This window comes from Vulpes lagopus, chromosome 10, assembly GCF_018345385.1.
Source record: "Vulpes lagopus strain Blue_001 chromosome 10, ASM1834538v1, whole genome shotgun sequence".
Classification (NCBI taxonomy): Eukaryota; Metazoa; Chordata; class Mammalia; order Carnivora; family Canidae; genus Vulpes; species Vulpes lagopus.
The window spans coordinates 26056632-26081506 of record NC_054833.1 but is presented as its reverse complement, the minus strand read 5'-3'; the positions used below and the strand labels follow the sequence as shown (position 1 = coordinate 26081506).

Sequence of the window (24875 nt, the reverse complement as noted above, 5' to 3'; positions counted from 1 at the left end):
CCAATTTTCTCTTGGACTGATGAAGATCCCTAAAAAATAGGACCTACAGCTTTATCTAAGTTGACTTTATACCTCAGTATATTCTGGTTTAGGATAAATCCCAAAAATCTAGCTCAGAGCTCAGTGTCACAGCCACTAGCCAGGGGCACAGCACAAAGAGGCACTAAATGGTTATAGAATAAATGAGTGAATTATCTTTTCAAAACACCTTTTCATTTCCCCTTTTGCATACATCTCTCCTGATCCGACATGTACGTCTTCACACATAACATCTTACCAATTTGAAGAGAACTTTTCTTTCTGCCAGGCCAGGATGTTTAAAGCATGTGTGCTCACTAACTTCTTTTATGAAATCTGAGATCAGCCAGTTAGGATCTAGTCACTTAAAACATTAGCTGCTCCAATACTTGTGCCTGTCTAGTTTTCTGTTCAAAGGGATGCAACTCAAGGTCAAGGATCATGTCAACTGCTTCCTTGCCCTTCTGGGTATTCAGGTAGCGCCTTCTGTATATAGTGAGCACTGACTACTCTTTAATAAAGTCTTCTCTTAAAGGGCCAGTCAACAGATCTCAATCAAGTAGAACCTGTAAATTAGTCATTTTAGACACAGAGCTTAGTGGGTTTTAACAAGTTGGGACACGAATACCCAGTAGGTATTCTGAACTGAAAGAATTTCTCCTCCCCTACAAAGTATTGGCTAGCTATATTTTCCATACCTATGGGGTTAACACATTTTTTTTTTTTTACAAATTCTTTTCCGCCTCAGTATGGGCGTATCATATAAAAATAAAAACATATAATAATCAACAATAAAAAGATAAAGTTCTGAATTATGACCTCAAAGTCATGTGACTTTTCTGCTCATTTTACCACTGAACTGCTGGTATAGGCCACATGGGAAGACAAAGGTCAGGGGAGGTGCCCTGGGAGGACAGAGGCGCTAGACAAATAGCAAGGACTGCTCTCAAGAGGAGGAAAGCCCAGGCCGAGCTCCACATTCTGCTTAGTGAACAGGCCTCAACAGTGTTTTTTGAAAATGGTAGTTTTTTTTCCTTTAAATCCAGACTATTTTTCTGACTCTTTTCACTCTAAGCAGTCAGTTTGGACATACAACTCCATAAATATGTCAGAGAAATACAAAAGATATGATTGTTGTTTTTCTGCAAGCCTTCCCAAATGAGGCAGGGGGACAGAGCAGCATTCCTTGCACACTGGTCCAACAGCACATCTGTCTGATTGGACAGCTCTGAGGTCATCGGTCCACCTCCTAGCCTTTGTAGAGAGGAGTGATTTTCCATCACTAGAAGAGAGGATCAGATGAAGTCTGGTAGCCAAAATCTAAGAGACTTCATGACTTAGCCCAAACACACAACTATTTTCCAATTGGCAAAAAAGTTATTTTCTGTATTAGATATTGGAATTATATAATTATAATTAATCATTTTAGCTTGATTTTGGGAAGTAAATATATTTTGTTAATGGTTTATGAGAAGTATATTTTGTTAGAGTTTACAGGAGTTGCCATGAAACACAATAATTTGGGAAAAAGTAAAAGAGACAATTTGTGTTTACTGGGCCATGGATGGATGACTGACAATGGATGATATCACTAATAGGCAATTATAACATCCAGCATTCCTAAACGATTTAATAATTTGTTTTGAAGAAATATAGCTTCCAAAAGAACAAAAAGACAATCTAAACATTTACTTGGATAGCTGTGTGCCAAAATAAAATTAATTATATACGTGAAGAAATTAAAAATCAAATATTTAGTCACAAACTTAACAATGGTATGGGTTCCAAAGTTTGTTTATAAATGAATTATTTGCAATACTCGGTGCATTTCCTGTGGGGGAAAAATTTCCTATGGGAATGTTGCAGATAGTAGTAGGGCTCCCCTTGTAACCAACAAAAAGGCAGATTAAATATTAAGAACACATATTGACTATAAAGCATAATGGTAACAGAACATGGACTTTACAGAGCCAAAGAGGCCAGGACTGCAGTGGCTCTGTCATTTACCAGGACAACTGCCACAGGAAGTTACGTGCTATAGGTTGCAGCAAGAAGTAAGCCTCCCAGAGCAGCCTCTGTCTGGCCTCCAGCCCATCAGGGCAGCTGGCAGCCGGAGCAACTCTGCTGCTCCACATGGAGGATCTCCCATGATGGGAGCCCATGTGCATCCTGGTGTGCTCAGGTGGGAGGCTTATGTGTAGAGTTCCCGCCCAGGAAGATTACCTCCCACAAGGCCCTGAGAGAATTCACCCTGTTAGGTCAGTACGTCAGGGCTGCGACACCATGTACTGCAACTATACAGTCTTTTTAGATTCTTGTGATTCTAAAACTTAGGATTAAATGAGGTTCAGCCTTAAATACAGATAAGTTTCATGTGATCCAATTAAGCTTTTCACATAGTAGATACGCTTTCTAAATATCAGGACAAACCTCTCCCCACCTCCAATCCATAAGGCAATTACATTATAACACAGTCACTCTTTTATAAGCAAAAGGAAGCATTTTCATACAACAAATCTGCATGATCAATTAAAATGTTCTCATATCTCTCTATCCAGGGCTTATAGGGGATCTTTCTATGTCTCTCAGGAGAACAAGCCCTTGGGCAGAGCCATCACTCACACAGTACCACACGAAAGGCAGATGAGACATAGACTTGTGGCCTCTGGGGACACTGACTGCCTACAAAGGTCAGTCAGGAGAAGAGTCAATAAATGTCCACAAGTTAGAATGACCATGGCCACAATGGTCATTATGCAAATCACTGGAGGATGCTATCAATAACTGCTTCAGAATCAGAACATCATATACTCACAATGGTTTTTTTTTTCCCCATTTCTCAGATACTGGTATAAGATCAGATGTTACTATAATTAAATTAAAAATTAACAGCAAAAGAGTTAAAATAACACACTATTCAAAGAAGGAGAGATTAACCGTAAGAGAGAAAATCCCAAATTCACTGTTTACACTAATTCTCTATGTGACTGGATAGTTCCATTAAAAATGTTTCTTCTTTTCCCTAATTTATAGATTTAAGATGATTACTGGAGATATAATAGCCATAGTTTGGACCAGATTTATGTACCATTCTACTTTGCCTATCCAAAGCCACATTTATGGTATGGTACCATGAACCTTGACAGAGAACAAAACTTTCTTACAACGGAAAGCAAAAAGATGTGACAACTTTTTTTTTTTTTTTTGAAGGTAGAGGTTTTCTTTTTATATATACAAGACACATTAATCCATTAAATTCGAGGACACAGTACAAAAAAAAAAAAAACACTTCAACTAATTCATCTGACAATGCTGTTCATATTCATGACGCCATTTTGTTGTTGTTTTGTTTCCTAATAATAAAGGAGGAGACGTAGGGCTGTTGGGCTGATATATATTTGGGGGTCCCCCTGCCCCACCTCACCTATACACCACCAGGGTGAACAGGAGGAGAAGGAAGGCGGGACCCACAGCAAAGTTTCATAATCTTGAATGCAAGGGGGGAGGAGGAGAGGAAAGGAAAAAAAAAAGGAGAAAATACAAATCCTATAATACATACAACAGAGTAGGGGTGGTATGGGGACGGGTTAAGAGTTTTGTTTAAAGCTTATAAAATGCCTTTACACTAAGTTATATTTTTATTTACATAAACTGATTCATGCAAAGCTATCTTGTTTTTTAACTAGGAAAACATACAGAAAAAAACCTTTAGAATTATCATTATTATTTTGAAAGATTTTATTTATTTATTCATGAGAGACACAGAGAAGAGAGAGGCAGAGGGAGAAGCAGGCTCCATGCAGGGAGCTTGATGAGGGACTCAATCCTGGGACTCCAGGACCACACCCCGAGCCCAGGGCAGATGCTCAACCGCTGAGCCACCCAGGCGTCCCAAACCTTTAGAATTAAAACACACATACATAACAGTTTTTACCTTCTTAATTTTTAATAAAATTAGGATTAACAAATCTGCATAATTGTTTTTGTTGCCAATTACAGTTTTTTCCCCTAGAAGTACTTTCTGGGCTTGACTCAGCTCTGGCCTACTTTTACAGGCAAAATCTAGGATCTTAGTTTATTGTCTTTATAAATAAGAGACAAATGGCATCTGAGTGGCTCAGCTGGTTAAGCATCTGACTCTTCATTTCAGCTCAGGTCATGATCTCAGGCTCATGAAACTGAACCCCACCACAGGCTCTGAGCTCAGTGTGGAGTCTGTTGGAGATTCTCTCTCTCTCTGCCCTCTCCCCACTTGCCTGCTCTCCTCTCTCTCAAATAAATAAATACATCTTAAAAAAAAAAAGACAGGGATCCCTGGGTGGCGCAGCGGTTTAGCGCCTGCCTTTGGCCCAGGGCACGATCCTGGAGACCCGGGATCGAATCCCACATGGGGCTCTCGGTGCATGGAGCCTGCTTCTCCCTCTGCCTGTGTTCTGCCTCTCTCTCTCTCTCTCTCTCTCTGTGATGACTATCATAAATAAATAAAGAAAATATATTTAAAAAAAAAAAAAGACATAAAACAGGAATAAAAGAACCAGACATTGCAGCCAACTACATGCTATTACAGAGTGTCCTTACCTTCCTCTGGTGGCCTTCTGTAGAACCTTCATTCCCATCAGGCTACAGGACTTCCCTTCCAACTGTTGGTCCTTTAAGATGGAGCCCTCAGAGTAGACTTCACTGAACATTCCATAGGCATCTTGCACGAGAAGGCACACTCTAAAAAAAAGTATTCACATTTTTTAGGAGACAGTTTTTTTTTTTAAAGATCATTCATTCATTCATTCATTCATTCAAGACACACAGAAAGAGGCAGAAACACAGGCAGAGGGAGAAGCAGGCTCCCTGCAGGGACTCGAACCCCTAACTGGGATCAGGCCCTGAGCCAGAGGCAGATGCTCAATGGCTGAGCCACCCAGGCACCCTTAAGAGACAGTTTTTAATTCACTAGAGAGATCAGGATCTACTTCTCCTTCACTAGAAATCCGTTGTAATCATCTTCCTGAATAGGTAAATCAAGGTATAGAAAGTTGAATTCAAATATGTACTTTTAGATTTGTACTTACAGGTGTTTAGATCACTACCCACAAAATACAGAAGGAAACAGAATTCTTCTTTGGCATAAAACTAAACCCTAAGTCAAATGTGGTTTAAAAGCACACAAGGATCATCCTTTCAAATAAAACATATTACCACTGCCCAAAAAGAGAGTATTCCCTCTCCCCATTTTTATACTGTTATAACAGGAAACATTTCTATTTCCTATGGATGCTCAACAAGGAGAAAAGCTCCGGTCTAACATTATTAAGAGAACAATAATAAGGGGCTTTCTCTGAGAAGGTACATGTTTACAGACATGCATACCCCAGCAGGACAAAAACCAGCATCCCTGCTGACAGCAACACAGACATGATGGATGTCCAGTGACATATGGGATTCCTCCCAACTTTTAAGTTCAAAGAGTTGCACTTACAAAAACCTGTTTATGACTGAATTTCCAATCCTCTGAATTTCATAATTCAGGTAAATGAAGCCGTACTTATTCTCAAAAAATATTTATTGAAAAGTGGCATATTCTCAGAAAATATTTACTGAAGCTGGAAAAAAACAGACAGTAAATAACACCACCAAACAGACTGTGACGAACAAAATTATTTTAAAGATGAGGGTGTATAGGAAAGTACATGTTGGGAAAGAACAGATGACAAACAAATGATGAACAAAGGAATGCTAAATCTGAAGCAACGAACTTTACTGCTTAGAAGCTAGACCTGATTAATTCTCCCAGGTTCACAGGACCCCCCTGATTCACAAGAGTTTGCAAAGGTAAATCTTATATATAAAGGAAATCACCTTTAGTTTGATCATTAGTTGTCATGGAGTAAAATCAAACAAACATGTGTTTGAATAAAGATCACTAGTACCGGAATGCCTGAGTGGCTCAGTAGGTTAAGTGTCTGCCTTCAGCTCAGGTCCAAAGTCCCAAGGTGCTGGGATCAAGCCCTGCATCAGGCTCCATGCTCAGCAAGAAGTCTGCTTGTCTTTCTCCCTCTGCACCTCTCTCCTGTTCCTGTGCTCTCTCTCTTTGTCTCTCTCTCAAATGAATAAATGAAATCTTAAAAAACATCACTAGTACAAGGAAACAATCCACTATGTGGGAAGAGTAAAGAAAAAAAACAACAGACCTCCTGAGGACCTGACATTAGAATTAAAAGATAAGAAATATGGTATGACTATTTTAAAAAAGTAAAATAAAAAAATAAAAAGGTAAAATCACAAAGATATAAATACAAGACAAAAAGCTATACAATATGACTTGGTAGATTTAAAGAATGAAACAGATCTTTCAAAAAGGAAACACTACACTTACTAAAATAAAGAAGTTATTGAATAGGTATAAACAAATGGTTACATGTACCTGAAGAATGTGTATATGTGAACTGGGTTATAAATTTGAGTAAATTACCTGGAATGCATGTTGACAGCTGAGATAAAAAATATGAGTGAAAAGAGAAGTACAGAGAATAGAATGAGAAAGCCTAACGTTTGTCTAATAGGAGTCCAATGAATAACTTAATAATTGTAATCCTGAATTCTACCTCTGACATTTTGCTTAAATCCATATCCAATAGATCTGTGGCAGAGAGTATTATCTCTGGTTCTTTTGTGGTGAACTCTTTCTTCTAATCATTTTGTCCAGTGCAAAATAGTTGTATGAATAAACAGAGTCAAAAACATCAACCACAACCCTAGCAAAATACACACTATACAAATCTGAAGAAGTCAGGGACCAGAGAATAAAAGAAAAATAAAAATAAATTTTAAAAAAAGCAGGGGAGGGAGATGGTGGGAGAGAGAGAATATAACCTCACAGAGTGGACCCAAATGGTGATCTAGTTGGTTCTGAGTGTATTTTGGTCTGTGTGTTAAAAGGTAATAAATTCCAAAATTATTTTTTTTAAAAAGCAAAATTTACATATATGGACAAAAATTAAATTGAATACAGTGAAAGGAAGACAAAAATGAAGAATAGATCTATAACATGTAATTGTAAAATATGAAAGTCAAAAAAGAAAAAACTTAAAAAATGAAGAGTTGATAAAATATTATTGTTATGATAAAAAAGAAAGAGCATTGGAAAATTTTAATCTGAAAGGTAAATGAATCATAAGAAAAAAACCCTCTAGTTCTATATACTATTTTCCCTCTGTCCTGGAGCTTTCCAGTGCTGCTTGCTCAGTAAACTTGCTCTTCCCCTGTTCTTCCAGCTGGTCTTCTGGGGGAGGTTCTGCTGCGCTGATTCTCAGGTGTCTGTGCCTGAGCGGGGATGCCTTGCCCCTGCCAGGTGGCCGGGCTCACTGTATGCAATTTGCCCTGTGAGGTCTTTGTTCCCTGAAGGCTTCTGAAGGCTTTCTGTGCTTCTCTTGCAAGAATTGGTCACTCTTCTATTTTAGAGTTACAGCTGTTCTTTCTTTATATCTCAGGTTGAATTCATAGGTGTTCAGGATGGTTTGAAAGTTATCTGGCTAGGGATGCCTGGGTGGCTCAGTGGTTGAGTGTCTGCCTTTGGCCCAGAGCATGATCCTGGGGTCCTGGGATCGAGTCCAGCATCAGGCTCTCCGTAGGGAGCCTATGTCTCTGACTGCCTATGTCTCTGACTCTTTCTGTGTCTCTCATGATAAATAAATAAAATCTTTTTTTAAAAAAAGAACATAAATAGGGTATATAACTTCCAAATTACTATATGGAAAAAAATGGAATGAAAACCATAGGCAAAAACAAACAAAAAAACCCTCCAAAAACATGCAAAGAAAAAGCATAAAAAAAAAAAAAAAAAAGAAAAAGAAAAAAAAGAAAAATGTAAGGTAGTAAGTACAATGGTAGACACAAATGTATGTACATTTGAAATGGAATAAAAATGATTTAAACCTGTCAATTAAAAGGCAAAGTTTGTCATGTTCAGTTTGAAGGAAAAAAGAAACAAAAATTATGTTGACAGGAAACCTTCTAAAACAGAGAAGTGTTGAAAGGGAGGGGGAAAATGTTTTAGGTAAATATTAACGAAAAGAAAGCTAAAGAGGTGATTTTAAGACTAAACTAAATAGATTCTAGGAGGGAAAGCATTGTTTAAAATAGAGAGGTGACTAATACTGATTTTCTAAAAAGCTCAATTTACCAGGAAGACATAATTCTAAATCTTTATGTTCTCCGCCTTGAAACATATAGAGTATAAACTGACAAAACTATAGGGAGAAGCAAGCAAATCCAACATCATTGTGGGAGATTTCAACCCATCCATTCCAACTGTTAAAATCAATCTGAGGAAAAAAATTAGTAAAGATCTGAAAAAACTTGCATATACCTAACAACTTTATTTTATTTTATTTTATTTTTTATTTATTTATGATAGTCACAGAGAGAGAGAGAGAGAGAGAGAGAGGCAGAGACATAGGAAGAGGGAGAAGCAGGCACTGGGAGCCCGACGTGGGATTCGATCCTGGGTCTCCAGGATTGCACCCTGGGCCAAAGGCAGGCGCTAAACCGCTGCGCCACCCAGGGATCCCTACCTAACAACTTTAACTTGTTGGATAGGCAATTAGAAAAACTGCCGCAATTAGAAGAAGTGAATTCTCAAGCACACATAGGACATTTATAAAATGTGACTAGACAGTGGGCCATAAGGCAGGTCTGAATTAATTTCAAAGAATCAGTATTGTATGAGACACATTATCTGCCTACAATATAATTAAATGAGAAACCAAGAAAAAAAAATATGTACTTTTAAAAAATCCTCCATTTGGAAATTTTACAACATCCTTTTCAACTCATAGGTCAAATATGAAATCATCATGGAGAAAAAACGGTGTTTTGAACTAGCTGATAAAAATATCACATGCCAAAATATGTAGATTAAAAGGATGCTTTAGGGAATCTGTAGTCTTAAATATAATAAAACATGATCACTTTTCCTTTTCTGTATAGATCATTAAATTAGTTTTCTATGTACTTAATATAAATTCTACACCTCTGCCAATTACCAAAATGTTCCTTCAGGGTGCTGAACCTCACATGTACTATGCCCCGAAGAGACTCTCTCTTGGGGCCTCTGCCTCATTCTCATCTGAACTGGTGAGCACCATAGCCATCCTAGGATCTCTTGTCAGGAAATCAGACGGATTTACTTTGCTGCTTTAGTATGTTAGATCTGCTATTTCCCATATCCTATATCTTCCTTTCTTAATTGACTTCAATTTAGTAGCTCATATCTTTTAGCTTCCTGAAAAGGCGAAGTTAGGAGCTAAAATCTTTGAAATTATTCATGAAATTATCAATAGTCTATCCTCAAACTTTTCAGGCAGTTTGGCTAAGTATAGATTTCTAGATTGTAAATAATTTTTCCATTCCAAGTCCCAAACTGCTTTTGTCTTCCTCCTTCCTCTGCAGGAGCTGAGCTCTGTTCTAGTTCCAAGGGCATGGACACTGCATGGTGATAAAATCCTTCGTACAGATTTGTTTCTACGCACTGGGTGAGAAATATCCTTCCTTGATGGGTCTTTTCACAGTGGAGTCACTTCTCCTCTGTCATTTCATTGATACTTCCTCCCCTTCACTTTTTCTCTTTTTTCATTCTGGTTATTGGACATCCTGGACTAGTTCTTTAATTTTATTAACTTTTCTCTCTTATTTTCCACTTCTTTCTGGCAGTTGCTTCAACTTTGTCTTCCGATGCTTCTAGTTAGGTTCTTCATAATTTCTACCTTTTATTTTTTTTAATTTCTACTTTTTATATGTTTAACTTCTAAGAGTTCTTTCTCTTTTAAGCTCTAAAAGATGTTTTCTTTCCTCCTCTTTATGGTTGCTGTATCTGTAACTTCATTTAAGAAGCTTTCTTCAGGCTTCTGCTGTTTGTTCTTATTTAAGAACAGGGCTCTAACAATCTTCCTGGACTCTCCCAATGGGTAGTTGGAAGAACTCATCAACCATGAACAACACATGGGTGAACAGGCTGGGCCATTTTATGGCTGGGGAACCTCAGATGTTAATATCTTTACATCTCCTCTTGATGAGGAAATTCCTCAGAAAGACTCTGTTTACTGTGGTGCATCACTATATACCAGGGATAGGGAGGGATGACCACTCGACAGTGCAGAGTAAGTGAATAGGACATCATCATCACTTCCTGAAGAGACTTGCAACTAATCATTTTTCTTTTCCTTTCCCCTCCTCTCTGCTTATCTCCTTCCTTCCTTCCTTCCTTCCTTCCTTCCTTCCTTCCTTCCTTCCAGAAAGAGATAGACAGAGGGAGAGGGAAAGAGAGACTCTTAAGCTGGGTGTGGAGTCTGAGGTGGGGCTCAAGCTCATAACCATGAGATCATGACCTGAGCTGAAATCAAGAGTTGGTCACTTAACCAACTGAGCTACCCTGGCACTCCCGTTTTTCTTATTTTAGTCCTTTTTATCTGCTATCAAAGGTAGTAGGAAAACTGGATATAAAAAAAAAATTAAAAATAAATAAAACTCAACTGTTACCTCACATTATACACAAAAATTAACTCAAAATGGATCATAGACCCATTTAGAAAACTAAAATTTGAGAAGAAAACACAGGAGAGAAATTGTTGCAATCTTGGGGTAGGCAAAAAGTTATTTTGACATTATCAAAATTAAAACTGCTCTTCAAAAGATGCCATTAAGAGAATGAAAAGGCTGGGACACCTGGGTGGCTTGGTGGTTGAGCATCTGCCTTTGGGTCAGAGCGTGATCCTGGAGTCCTGGGATCGAGTCCCGCATTGGGCTCCCTGCAGGGAGTCTGCTTCTCCCTCTGCCTGTGTCTGCCTCTCTCTGTGTGTCTCTCATGAATAAATAAATAAAATCTTAAAAAAAAAAAGAAAATGAATAGGATAATCACAAATTAGGAGAACATATTTGCTAAATATACATCTGACAAAGGACTTGTATCTAGATTAAAGAATTATAAAACTTATTGACAATAAAAATATTATTTCTATATCCTATAAGGATAAAAAGAAGACAAATAATACTTTTAGAAATGGACTAAAGATACAAAACATCATAAATTCCATTTCTATTAATCATCTAGAATAGTTAAATCCATAGAGGCAGAACACAGATAGTTGCTAGGGGGTAAACTGAGGCAGAATTGGGGAGTAACTGGTTCCTGTGTATGGTATTTCCTTTTGGACTAAAATATTCTGGAACTAGAAGGAAGTGGTGATTGTATAATACTGTAAGCTTTATATTATGTGAATCTCATTTCTATGTAAATCAAAATGGACAAAAGATGCAAATAAACATTTCATCAAAGAAGATACATATGTAGCTAATAAACACATAAAAGGGTGCACAACACCATTAGTCATAAGGGAAATGCCACGTTAAAACCGCAAGGAGATACACTACACATACCCTGGGAAGGGTGAAATAAAAGAGGCTGATGGTATCAAGTTTTGTGGAGGCTATGGAAGAACTGAAACTACTAGATTTTAGGTGGGAACGCATGTTATAGCCACTATAGAAAAAACTCTGGCAGTTTCTAATAAAGTTAGACATATACAGTCATTCTACTCCAGGATTTTCCCAAAAGAAATAAAATCATATGCCCACACAAAAATTTATAGACATAGGTCTATAGTAGCTTTGTTAATTAGTAGCCCCAAACTGGACGAAAGACAAAGGTTCAGAAGTAGCTGAATGGATAAATTGTGATGTATCTCTACAGTGGAATACTACTCAGCCATGAAAAGGAACAAACTACGGACACAGGGATGAATCTTGAAAATATTGTGCTGAGTGGAAAAAAAAAACCATGAACATGAAAAGTAGTTTATATCAAATTATAGAAAAGGCAAAGTAAATCCACAGTAATAGTACGCAGATGTGTAGTTGCCTGGGACTCAGGCCAGAGAGACTGACAGCAGAGGCACAGGCAACTTTTTGGGGTTATGGAAATAATTTATGTCTTCACTGTGATGGGTATAACATGGCAAATATATTTGTCAAAACTCACTGCTTAAATGGGCGCATTTCATTGTATGTATGTAAATTATGTACATTATATCTTCACAAAGTTGTTTTAAGAAAAAAAGGATGGGGCACCTGAGTGGCTCAGTCAGTTGGGCATCTGACTCTTGATTTCAGCTCAGGCTGTGGTCTCAGGGTCCTCGGATTGAGCCTCATGTCTGGGTCCACTCTGTGCAGAATCTGCTTGACATTCTCTCCCTCCCCTTCTCCCTCTGCTCCTCTCCTGCTCTCTGTCCCTCTAAAATAAATTAACAAATCTTCAAAAAATAATAAAGGAAAAAAGGTATAGAAGACAACCTGAAGAAGATTCTATGGGATAAACATAGGATACTTATGGAAAAAAGATAGAAAAATTTTAACTGGTAAACAATGGGAAAGAATCAAATGCTTAAAAATCCATTAGAAAAATATTATGCTTTACAAAGAGGCATTTTCCCTTGTCATTATACACAAACCTTCAAAGGGAAACTATGATATAATTGAAGCACGTTTTCTCATGTGTCTTCAACAAATACTGAAAACCACTTACTTTTAGAGAGAACTCTCAGAGTATGAAATTAGGAATGTATTTGGGTATTTATTTATTTATTTTTGAATATTTTATTTACTTATCTGACAGACACAAGCAGGGAGAGCCGGAGTCAGAGAGGGAGAGGGAGAAGGAGACTCCCCACTGAGGAGGGAATTCAAAGCAGGGCTCCATCCCAGAACCCTGGGATCATGACCTGAGTGGAAGGTAGACATTTAACCCACTGAGGCCCCCAGGGCCCCATACTTGGATATTTAAAAAAAGAGAATCAAATACATTACTGATATTTCATGAAACAAAACTTAAAATCTTACCCTTTCAATGAAATCGTCTCCATTTTAAGGACCCACATGCAAACTACTAATTCCACCCTGAAAACATGAAGATTGAAACTGCTCCTGTGTTCTCTGAGATAGAACAGGCTCTCAATAAATACACCTTCCATTTTTGAGAGAATGAATGAGGCTCTGTTGTGAACACACACACAGTAAACTCACATAATAGCTAATAGCACACAGTGTTCACAGAAATATTCATTCATTTATTCACTCACTAATTCATTCATTTGAAGCTTACTGGGCTTATACTTTGTAGAATATATAAGGAGGGAAGGGGTCAAATAAAAATATAATTGAGAATCAAATAAAACGCTGAGTAACATTAACACCTAAAGTTAATATAATATATTATGGCTAATTACAGCATTCTCATATTATCTATTTAACCCTTCAACTGAGGAAACTAGACATTGATAGATGAAGAAAGTGAGGCTCAGAATGTTTAGAAAACCTACCCAAGACAGTAAGGAGGGAGCAGAATCAGGTTTTAAATGTGAGGCACTCAACTTGGTATTTTTGCGCCATAATATCATGTTACAGTAACAAGTTATACGAATGTAGAAGACGACTGGCTCTTCTGGGATTAATTTTGCAGAATGGAACTGGAGAGAACATCCCACAGCAACTAGCATTCTAGTCTGTGAGGCCAGCACTAAGAAGGTAACACGGAATAAACTCATGGCAAACTGTATGATGACCCTAAAATCCAGAATATTTAAATCTAATCTTTACAGAGCGACAACTACTGCTAAGTCAAACTATTTAAGATATGCATAAATTGTAATTAGTCCATAATGAGGCTACTTATCTAGAAGAACTTTATCTTCTCTGTAACTTTCAAAATAAAGATTTATTCATTCATTCATTCATTCAGAGGGGAAGGGCAGAGGAAAAAGGGGAGAGCGAATCTTAAGCAGGCTCCATGTCTAGCACCGAGTCCAACACAGGGCTCCGTCTCACAACCATGGGATCATGACCCGGGCCAAAATCAAGAGTCAGACACTTAACTGATGAAGCCACCCAGGTCCCCCCAAAAGATCTTTTTAGTGTTTGACAAGAATCATACTGAAATATTAAGGTCAGAGTGTAAGGAATTTATGTTAAATTATCATTTTGAAGGCTGCTAATGAAATATAATGAAAAGGAAATACTCTTAAATTAAATCACTTGAAAATAATTTCATTAACTGTTTGATACTGTCTGACCTTAATCTGAAACCCAAGTGGGAAAGAATGAAAGATTACTCTTTTTTTTTTTTAAATTTATGATAGTCACACACACAGAGAGAGAGAGGCAGAGACACAGGCAGAGGGAGAGAAGCAGGCTCCATGCACCGGGAGCCCGATGTGGGATTCGATCCCGGGTCTCCAGGATCGCGCCCTGAGCCAAAGGCAGGCGCTAAACCGCTGCGCCACCCAGGGATCCCTGAAAGATTACTCTTTCATAATATTGTTCTATTTAAATCAGTCTACCATGTGAAAAGCTAGGATGAAAGTGTACATTTTTATGTTAAATTGATGATGTCTCTTTTAGCCTGCAAACCATTTCATATCACAATCTCTTGGAGGGAAGTATTTTAATGTTTTTTTCCTCAAAGGCCTATTCACCCCCTAATTATCCTATCACCTGTCAGGGAGGCTGACACAGAACTTTGGGGAATCAGGCTCCGTCTCCTACGGAGGAAGCCTCAGGCTTCCTGAAAGCGTAATGCCTGCTTGCCTATCCTGACGCATCCAAGCACGGTTTTGTAAGCATTATTGTTTGTTAACATGAGTAAGAGGTGATATGAAGATCACAATGGGTCCTTTGTGATCCGGTATATTTGCCTTTATCTCAAATAACCAAGGGCTGGTGCTCTTGCTTACTCTGCTGACCTGGAGAAGAGATATTAGTACTTTCTTCCTCCCTCTTGTTCATGCCTGGCCGCTCACCTTCTCCCACCGTGTCCTGCTCACACAGCCAAAGCTCGGGAGTTCACGGACTCAGGCCTCAGTCGAGTCACTGTCCTCAGTGCTCCCAATGGCCTGGAACCGTGTCATTCAACACAGTCCAAACCAGAGTTAGCTCAGCAGCAGCACCAAGAATTCCACCTTCTTGTGCTGCTTCCTGCCCCGCAGATACCATCTCCTAAAATCAATGCTAGTGTGACAGGTCTGAGCAGCAAAGGGCCCCTTATCAACTTGTTTTTCCTGAATCACGAGAGACGTCCTCCATAAATTACATCATATTCAAAGGAACACAAACGGCTTCCCAGGGAGGAAAGGAATGCCGCGGTAGTAACTCCAGGACCCTAAAAGAACCTGTATGAACTTGAATTCACTCACCTGAACACGGGGATGAGGGAAGCTAACCGCGAGGGCTGCTGTGGCGTTCCAGCAACGCTACAGGGCTGAGCACCGGGGCTGGCGCCAACACATCAATCTTTCCTTTGCAGGATCCTTAGGCCAATTTTGTTTTCTCTCATACAGTTTTCTCCATATAGTTCTTGAACATCTTTTGTTAGATCTATGCCTAGATCACTTACAAATTTGTTTGCTATTTTAAATACGTTTTGCGGGGGCACCTGGGTGGCTCAGTCAGTTGAGTGTCTTTCTTCGGCTCAGTCATGATCTCAGGGTTCTGGGATCGAGCCCCACACTGGGATCCCTGCTTAGCGGGGAGTCTGCTTCTCCCTCTCCCTCTGCTGCTCTCTCTCTCTAAAGTAAATAAATGAAATCTTAAAAAAATAAAATACTTTTTGTTTGTTGCTCTGTTGATGATGAATAGAAATACAAATGACTTCTACATTGAACTTTTGTAATCCATCAATCTTACTAAAACTATAATACTTTTTATGAAGGGTTTAATGTAATCATTTCATCTATGCATAATGACAACTTTGCTTCAGCCTTCCCAATCCTTATTTTTTTTATTATTATTTTTCTCACAACGATACAGGTCTTTGGCATAATGCTGAAGAGAGGCCAATGATACTTTGCATCCTTATCTTGATTTTGAATAAAATGTCTTCAGTGTTTTACGATGAAGAATGATGCTTGCTATAGAGATTTTTTGGTTGATATCCTTCATCAGGTTAGATATTCTTAGTTTGCTGAAAAAATTTTTTAATCATGAAGGGCATTGGACCTTATCAAATGCATTTTCCATATTCACTGAAATGACTGTTTTTATCTCCTCTGCTAATGTAAATGACAACTACAGCATGTTAAGTTAAAACGATTTTTTACTCCTGCGCTACAGCCAAGATCCTATCTGCTACATTTTGTTTAGGATCTTTCTCTTCTTTTCTTTTCTTTTTTCTTTTCTTTTTTTCTTTTCTTCTTTCTTTCTTTCTTTCTTTCTTTCTTTCTTTCTTTCTTTCTTTCTTCCTTCCTTCCTTCCTTCCTTCCTTCCTTCTTTTCTTCTCTCTTTTTCTTTCTTTTTTATTTATTCATGAGAGACACAGAGAGAGGCAGAGACACAGGCAGAGTGAGAAGCAGGCTCCATGCAGGGAGCCAGCCCGACATGGGACTCGATCCTGGGTCTCCAGGATCATGACCTGAGCTGAACACAGGTGCCCAACCTCTGAGCTACCCAGGCATCCCTGTTTAGGATTTTTCTATGTCCATGAGTGATATTGGCCTTTAATTTTATTGTTCAAATTAGATTTAATTTTATTTCTCAAGACTCAAGACTATTTATAGTAATTTCATATAATAACTTGACAAAGATTTTTTCTTTGAAAAATTTGTATAAGATTTGACAACCTGTTTTTCAAAAGTTAGAAATAATTTAAATAAAATGAATTGGATCTAGTGCTTTCCCTGGGAAGACTTTTAACTATCAACTCAATTTCTCTAATGACAATTGGGCTATTTGGGCTTTCTAATTTTTAACTGAGACATTGGGTTAATATATATTTTCCTAGGGATGTGTCCATTTGGTCTACATTTTTAAATTAATTAATCAATTCAGATTTAGTATATATGTTTATTTTTATTGTTTTAATTTTAATTCCAGTATAGTTAACATACAGTGTTATATTAGTTTCAGATGTACAATTAATGATTCGACACTTCTTACAACACCAGTGCTCATTCCAAGTGCCCTCCTTATTCCCCACCACCTATGTAACCCACCCACCCACCTCCCCTCTGGTCACTATCAGTTCTGTAGTTAAGAGTCTGTTACTTGGTTTCTCTCTTTTTTCCGTTGCTCATTTGTTTCTTAAATTCCACATACGAATGAAATAATATGGTATTATCTCTCTCTGCCTTATTTTGCTTAGCAATAATACTCTCTAGTTCCATCCATGTTATTGCAAATTACAAGAGTCCATTCTTTTTTAAGGCTGAGTAATATTCCATTGTGTGTGTTTGCCTTATCTCTTTATCCATTCATTTATTGGTGGACACTCAAGCTGCTTCCATAATTTCAGCATTGTAAGTAATGCTGCAAAAAACATAGGGGTCTATTATACCTTTGAATTAATGTTTTTGTATTTTTTGGGTAAATATCCAGTAGTGTAATTACTGGAACATAGGGTAGTTCTATTTTTAACTTCTTTTTTTTTTTTAAAGATTTAATTTATTTATTTGAGAGAGAGAGAGAGAGGGAGACAGAGCACACAAGCAGGGGGAGCTGCGTGTAGATGGAGAGTGAGAAGCAGGCTCCCACTTGAGCAGGGAGCCAGATGGACATGAGGCTTAATACCAGGACCTGAGCCAAAGGTCACGCTTAACCAACTGAGCCACCCAGGAGCCCCTATTTTTAACTTTTTAATAAAACTCCACACTGTTTTCCACAGTAGCTGTACCAGTTTGCATTCCAACCAACAGTGCATGAGGGTTCCCTTTTCCCTATGTACTCGTCAACATTTGTTTCTTTGGTTTTTGATTTTTAGCCATTCTGAGAGGTGTGAGGTGATATCTCACTGTGGTTTTGATTTGCATTTTCCTGATGATCACATGAGACACACGAGCATCTTTTCATGTGTCTATTGGCCATCTGTTTGTCTTCTGTGGAGCAAGGTCTGTTCAGGGCTTCTCCCATTTTTCAATTGGGTTATTTGAATTTTGGGTGTTGAGCCAATACATTGGCTTTTTATGTATTTTAGATACTAACCCTTTATTGGATATATGGTTTGGAAATATCTTCTCCCATTGAGCCTTTTCATTTCACTGATGTTTTCTTTGCTATGCAGAGGCTTTTTATTTGATGTAATCCCGAAGTTTATTTTTGCTTTTAATTTGCTTGCCTCAGGAGGCATATCTAGAAAAATGCGATGGCCAATGTCAGAGAAACCATTGCCTGTGTTCTCCTCTAGGATTTTATGGTTCCAGGTCTCACATATAGGTCTTTCATTCATTTTGAATTTTTGTGTATAGTGTAAGAAACTGGCCCAGTTTCATTCTTTTGCATGTAGCTGTCCAGATTCCCGAACACCATTTGTTGAAGACTTTTTCTCATTGTATATTCTTTCCCACTTCAAAAAGAACAACTGCAACCTTTGGTTTTACCAAAAACGAGATGACTTGCCTAAAATAAAACAATTAATGTTCAATCCTACTGACTTAACCTCAGGATTTAAAGGCCAAAAAGAAAGTGTGATCCAAGTTACTTGTTTCTTTTGAAATTTTTAACATTGTCCTATTATTGCCTCTGGCTTCCATTGTGTCTAATGAGAGGTCTGTCTGTTCTTATCTCACTGGTTCTCTTATTATATGATGAGTCATTTTCCACTCACTGCTTTCAAACTTTTCTCTTTGTTTTCCAACATTTTGACTATATATGTCTGGATATGGATCTCTTTAGGTTTATCCTACTTGAAGCTCTTGAACTTTCAGATAAATAAAGTTTACCAGTCAAATTTGAAATGTTTCAGCCACTATTTCTTTAGATATTTTTTCTGTACCCTCCTCCCAACTCCCCTGATTTTCTGGGGATGTTGGTGTATTTAATGGTGTTCCATATTTCTATGAGGTTCTGTTTCATTTTCTTCATTCTTTTTTTTCCTTCTTAGAATACTTGCCATTTGGGAGACTTCTATAAAAATAAATCATTTATTTTGGTGTCTTAATTCTTCATAAAGATTGAGTTATTTAAAAGTCTTCACAAGGATGCCTGGGTGGCTTAGTCGGGTAGGTGTCTGCCTTGGGCTCAGGTCACGATCCCAGTATCGAGTCCCACATAGGGCTCCCTGCTCAGTGGGGAGTCTGCTTCTCCCTCTGCCCTTCCCACCTACTCATAATCTCTCTCAGCTTCACAAATTTGAGTGTTATCCTTGTGCAGGGATCATACTAATTTCTGTATCATTCCAGTTTTGGTATAAGTGATGCCAGATTGAGCACTCATCACTTCCTCCCCCCCTCCTTTAGATTATGGGAGCTCAACTACTCTGGATTCATGTTCTTTAACTTTCTTCTGTCAGCTGAAGCCTACTGTTGAACCTATCTAGTGAATTTTTCATTTTGGTTATAATTTCTAACTCCAGAATCCCCATCTGGTTCTCTTTTAAAGTTTGTATCTTTTCATTGATATTCTCCATTTGATCAGACACTGTCATCATACCCTTTAATTCCTGAGACATGATTTCCTTGAATTCTCAGAACACACTTATTGTGGCTGCTCTGAAATTTTTGTCTGCTAAGTCCAACATCTGGGCCCCTTCACTTGCCTGCACTGTTCTCCCCCGTGTATGGGCCAGAGTTTCCTGTTTCTTCATCTATCTTGTAATTTTTTGTTGATGAGTATTTTCTTTTTAAGATTTGATTTATTTATTCATGAGAGATGAGAGAGAGACAGAGAGAGACAGAGAGAGGCAGAGACATACGCAGAGAAGTAGGCTCCATGAAGGGAGCCTGATGTGGGACTCGATCCTGGAACTCTGAGATCACACCCTGGGCTGAATGCAGATGCTCAACCACTGAGCCACGCAGGTGTATTTCTGAAAATATATTGTGGCAACTCTAGATACGGATTCCTCTTCTACCCCAGGCCTTGATGCTGTTGTGATCTGCACAGTAGTTCATTCAGTTGTTTACTGACTAGTCCAAACTTTTCCTGTAGGCCTCAGTAATCAGGCGTGCCTGCCCAAATGTGTGTGTGTGTGTGTGTGTGTTTTGTTTTGTTTTTAATCTTTTCACATGGCTTAGGTTGCCCCCAGCATATACCACTTTTTAGTGAAAGATTCTGCTTAATCTCCCTCAAAAGTTAGATTTTTACTCTTTGCCATTGGGTATATATACCTTGGAGGTTGCTATCATAACTCAAGGAGATAAATGTTTGCCCTCATTCCTCTCCATCAGACAAGGTTTGCATTAGCGCTTTTTAATCATACCCCTATGAGGGTATGGCCTTGGGCCTGCCAGACCGCTAGGCACATGTGCATCATTTATTTTAAAGTCTGGCTTCTTAGGAGTTGCCCCTGGGTCAGAGCAGCTTACTGTTCATCTAGTGTGACTGGAGGTGGTACTGAGTTCTGCAGTGTCAGTGAGGTTTGAATCCAAAATCTTCTATGGGGTTGCTGTGACTGTCCTGAGTGGGTGCCAAGCACATCCTTCTTGACTCCAAAAGTTTTATTGTGATACTACGAGGATTCTTCTTGGCTGTGTCTTTTCCCCTGACGCATCCTGTTAAACTTCTGATAGCTTGGCCATTTCCTTGTTGATAAAGTATCACAGAGCTACAGGCACTCCGAGTTGCTCTCCACCAAGATCCCCATTATTTTCAATAATGCCCTTGGACATGGGATTGTACTGTGTTCCAAATAAAGCCAGCCAACTCACATAGTGCTTAAAGCCCTTCTTCCTCATAACTTGTCTTTCTCTGGGCAGAACCTCTGAGCCACTTATAGAACTGGCGTGTGAAGACTGTGTCTCCTTCTCTTGGAGTTGTAACCCTGCTCTAGGGTGGGTGCTGGAGGTGATGGTGGCATCATGGGGCTAGGGCTGCCTTTCTGGTGTGGTGCTTCTATCTTATGGGTGGATTGGGGTAGGACAACTGAGCTAGTATTCTTGGTCGACCACACTTGGCGTAGAGATACAACATGGGCTAAGGGATTTCCTATAGTCAAACTGTATCCTAGACTCTGAGTTGAGGGGAGAGGGGACATCTTGACTGCAGTCCTGGAGTAAGATCCCCAGCATAGTCTTCATAAGACAAACTGGGTTGGTGGGGGAGTAGGTCATGGCTTAATGGCCACGGACTCTTTGTTCATCCTGAAATTTGGTAGATTTTCTTGATTCTATTGATGGAATGTTTCTCCATTTATTGTATGCCTTTAGGAAAATTTCCTGAAGCTTTCTATATGTATTTTTAAGTTTTTTCCAGTTAAAAATGTTTATTAGGAAAAAAAAAAATGTTTATTAGGAAAAAAAAAAATGTTTATTAGGGAGAGAATCCACTGTATCTTCACTCTGCTATTCCAGAAGCAGGTCTTCCATTTTTATCTTCAATGTACTTCCATTAAAATAATGATCCTCCGAAAGACAAACTATGAGAGACTCCTAACTCTGGGAAAAAAACAAAGGGTTGTGGAAGGGGAGGAGGTGGGGGGAATGGGGTAAGTGGGTGACGGGCACTGAGGAGGGTACTTGATGGGATGAGCACTCGGTGTTACATGTTGGCAAATTAAATTTAAATAAATAAACAAAAAGAAATAACGATCCTCTGGAAATTTAGCATGTGCTGTGTAAGAAAACATAATGGTGGGGTGCCCAGAAAGCTCAATCAGTTAAGTGTCTGCCTCTGGCTCAGGTCATGATCACAGGATCCTGGGGTCGAGCCCCAAGTTAGGCTCCCTGCTCAGCGGGGAGTCTGCTTCTCCCTCTCCCTCTGCCTTTGCCCCTCCCCCTTGCTCATGCTCTCTCTCCCAAATAAATGCATAAAATCTTAAACACACACACACACACACACACACACAGCTCTTTAGCCATTATGAGTTTTGAGAGTATTTGGAAACTTTCCATTCCGAATTTGTAGACTTGTGACTTGTTCTTTTTTCCTAAAAGAAATCTTGATTTGCTTGAACACAATAAAGGAGTCAAGTACAAAATACCAAGTCAGACAAAAGAAGTGCAGTAGATGCAGTGAGGCACAGAGGTACACAGAGCCATGATACAAACATCAAAAGATTCTTAATAACAATGGCACTTATGGGTTTTTCACTGTACACTAAAACAGTGCCCTGGCTTTTTGGTGGTGTCTAGTAAACCTATGATTCATTTATTTATGTGCTAAATATAGCAGGACTGCTACTGGCTAGGCCCTCTGCAAGGTGCTAGGTATGTGGTAATGAGCTAAAGAACCCCTGCTCTCTGTCCCTCCTTAGGGAAAGACTTCATATGCATATAAATATACAATTACAAACTCTGGGAGTGCTTACAAGGCAATAAGCAGAGTACCTAAGAGACAACATGGGGTGGGATGTTCTAACCAGCGTGGTCAGGGAAGGTTTTTAAAGAAATGTGATCTTTAAGCTGAGTCTTAAAGAAGGATAAGCCAATCATGCAAAAGGTTGAGAGAAAAGGACTTACAACAGAGAACATAGCATATACAAATTTCTGTGATGGGAAAGAGCTTTTCCATGTTTAAGAAATTGAAAGAAGGCTAGAAAATAAGAGAGAGGGGGAGAGAGAGAGAGAGAGAGAGAGAGAGAGAGAGAAAAGAGAAAGAAAGAAAGAAAGAAAAGAAAAGAAAAGAAAAGAAAAGAAAAGAAAAGAAAGAAAAGAAAGAAGAAGGGATTAGGTAAGTGATAATAAGGTAAAGACTAATATTTGGTGGTTTTGGTGCATTATTCTTTCTTTAATTTTTCAATTACTCTTTTAAAATTATTCTTAATTTAAAATCAAAGTTATATTTATAATAAAATTGAAATGTTGACAAGCATTTGTAAAGAAAGGAGAAAATGGGATGGGGAGGAAAGGACTGGGTTGAGGAAGGAAAGAGAGGCATCATCCTGGAGAAGTGGCAGGGTTGGACATGGCTGGCACAGGGATGCCCAAAAGTGGCTGGGGGTAAAGGCCATGTGATGATGGCCATGTGGAGGCTGATCTGATAGGAGAGCAGAGGTGGTAAATAACTGGCCTGTGTGCCAGCCAGCAAACCTACCTCCTGTCATTGATGAGTCAACAATGAGGTGACACTGAAAGGTGTTAGATAAAACTTTTGTTTCAGAAACATAACGCTTGGGCTAGGGTGGAGGATGGCGTGAACTGAGAACTTTTAGAGCAGGTCTCCTTAGACCAGTAAGAATTCACTGCTGTAATCAATGACAAATGTCTGATAAGAAATAGTGAAGTCACAAAGATGTGTTCACAGGCTATGTTTAGCTGATTGATATGTTTTCTTTGGTTTATACAGGGTTAACACATTTTTAAATTAGTTAACAAGTACCAAAAACTGGGAGATTTTACACAAAACTCCAATTTACTGTTATCTGGCAGCACTGATACTCATGGATAAGGTGCCAGCTTGTCATTTCGTCTTGCGGGCCCCCGCCCCCACCCTTGAACTCCAACTCTCTCACAACTGCTGTTCTCTCTTGGCCTCTTTGGCCTCTGTTACCATGTGGGCATGCATTAACAAAAAAATTTCAAGAAGACAGAAGAACATGGTAGTGATGATGGGTAAAGGTCAGGGAAGAGTCTGGCCTAAGATTTCTAAGGAGGTAAGTGGTAGTGAAGAGAAAAGGCAGCCTCAGGGACAAGCAGACCAGACACGAGTTAGAGAAGCTGTAGAATCCAAAGGCTGGTCAGATGACCTGAGCCAGGAAGCATGCAAGGACAGAGGTGATTAACATAGAACCCGGAAATCCAAACTGCTCATGGAAGGTGCAACTCAAAGCAGAGTGGCAGTGCAGTGACGGGGCTGGAGTGGCAGCTCTCTAGCTGACATTCCTCTTTTGTAAGACATATCTCTTGATTATTCTCTAGAGGCTTTTTCAATTACTTTAGTCTAAGATAGATTAGGACAGCATCTGAGGTCTCTGAGCAGATGCTGTAACAGCTTGTGGCCATGCTCAGCAGGACAACCAGATGACACCAACACTGTCTGTCCTTAGCTCAGAAATACGGTGAACTCAACTGCTAGCCAAGGAGATTTGACATTTTATCATTTTTTAAAAAGATTTTATTTACTTACTTACCTACTTGAGAGAGAGAGAGAGAGCGCCTGCAGGGGGAGCAACAGAGGGGGAGAGAGAGAGACCAGCAGACTCTGTGCTGAGCGTGGAGACTGATAAGGGCTGGATCTAACAACCCTGAGATCATGACCTAAGCTGAAATCAAAAGTGCACTGATTGGGCCACCCAGGCACCCCAGGAGATTTGACATTAAGTGATGGGTCAGTGTTAATAAAATTGAACTTCTACTTCTGGAAGCTTTCCTGCTACAGAATACCCACTGGACAAGGTAGATATGCGCATTCAGCAATTCCAACTGTGTGCAGCCAGTGATGGGTGAGCTAGGGCTCAGCCCACAGGTGACATTCCACACTCTGTCTGGCACCGAGCACTTTTGGTAGGTACCCTCTGCCTACGTGAGAGGGATGTTGCTGTTCTTACAAGTGATTAACTTAGAACAGCAGAGAGAAAGTGTCTCAGAGGGAGGAAGTAGGATGTTAGTGGTTTGAATAAGAGCCTCTGAACTGTATTCACTCCATGAGACAGACTTTGCCATTCAAAAATCTTGGAATAAAAATCTGGCAAGTGAATGCCACTTATTTATTAGGCATTCCACGCATGCCTAATATGTGTACCTTCATCCATGTAAGATCCTTCCATTTTCATGACTTTAAGTATGTGGTGCAGGAGACCGGCAGGGTCTGGAGAAGAGGGGCTCTAGTCTGAGCTCTGCTGCTGGTGGATGTGAGCCCCTGACTGTGCACCTGTACAATCCAGATTAATCTACATCTGCTTCATACCTAGCAAATGCTTGCACTTAGTCTGTGTCAAAATCTTGGTTTCCTTG

General features: G+C 39.1%; 1 protein-coding gene and 1 non-coding gene across 3 annotated transcripts in view; both read right to left on the bottom strand.

Moving 5' to 3' along the window:
- SPIDR (scaffold protein involved in DNA repair) overlaps positions 1-24875 on the bottom strand; it is a 436460-nt gene that overhangs the window by 56731 nt on the left and 354854 nt on the right. For both annotated transcript variants that reach the window (XM_041770165.1, XM_041770164.1), the window contains exon 11: positions 4597-4737. In XM_041770165.1, coding sequence (XP_041626099.1) covers positions 4597-4737 — 141 coding nt within the window. The remainder of the gene's footprint in view (positions 1-4596; positions 4738-24875) is intronic.
- LOC121501051 lies at positions 19153-19256 on the bottom strand. Its single transcript, XR_005990496.1, has one exon. It is a non-coding gene; the product is annotated as a U6 spliceosomal RNA (small nuclear RNA).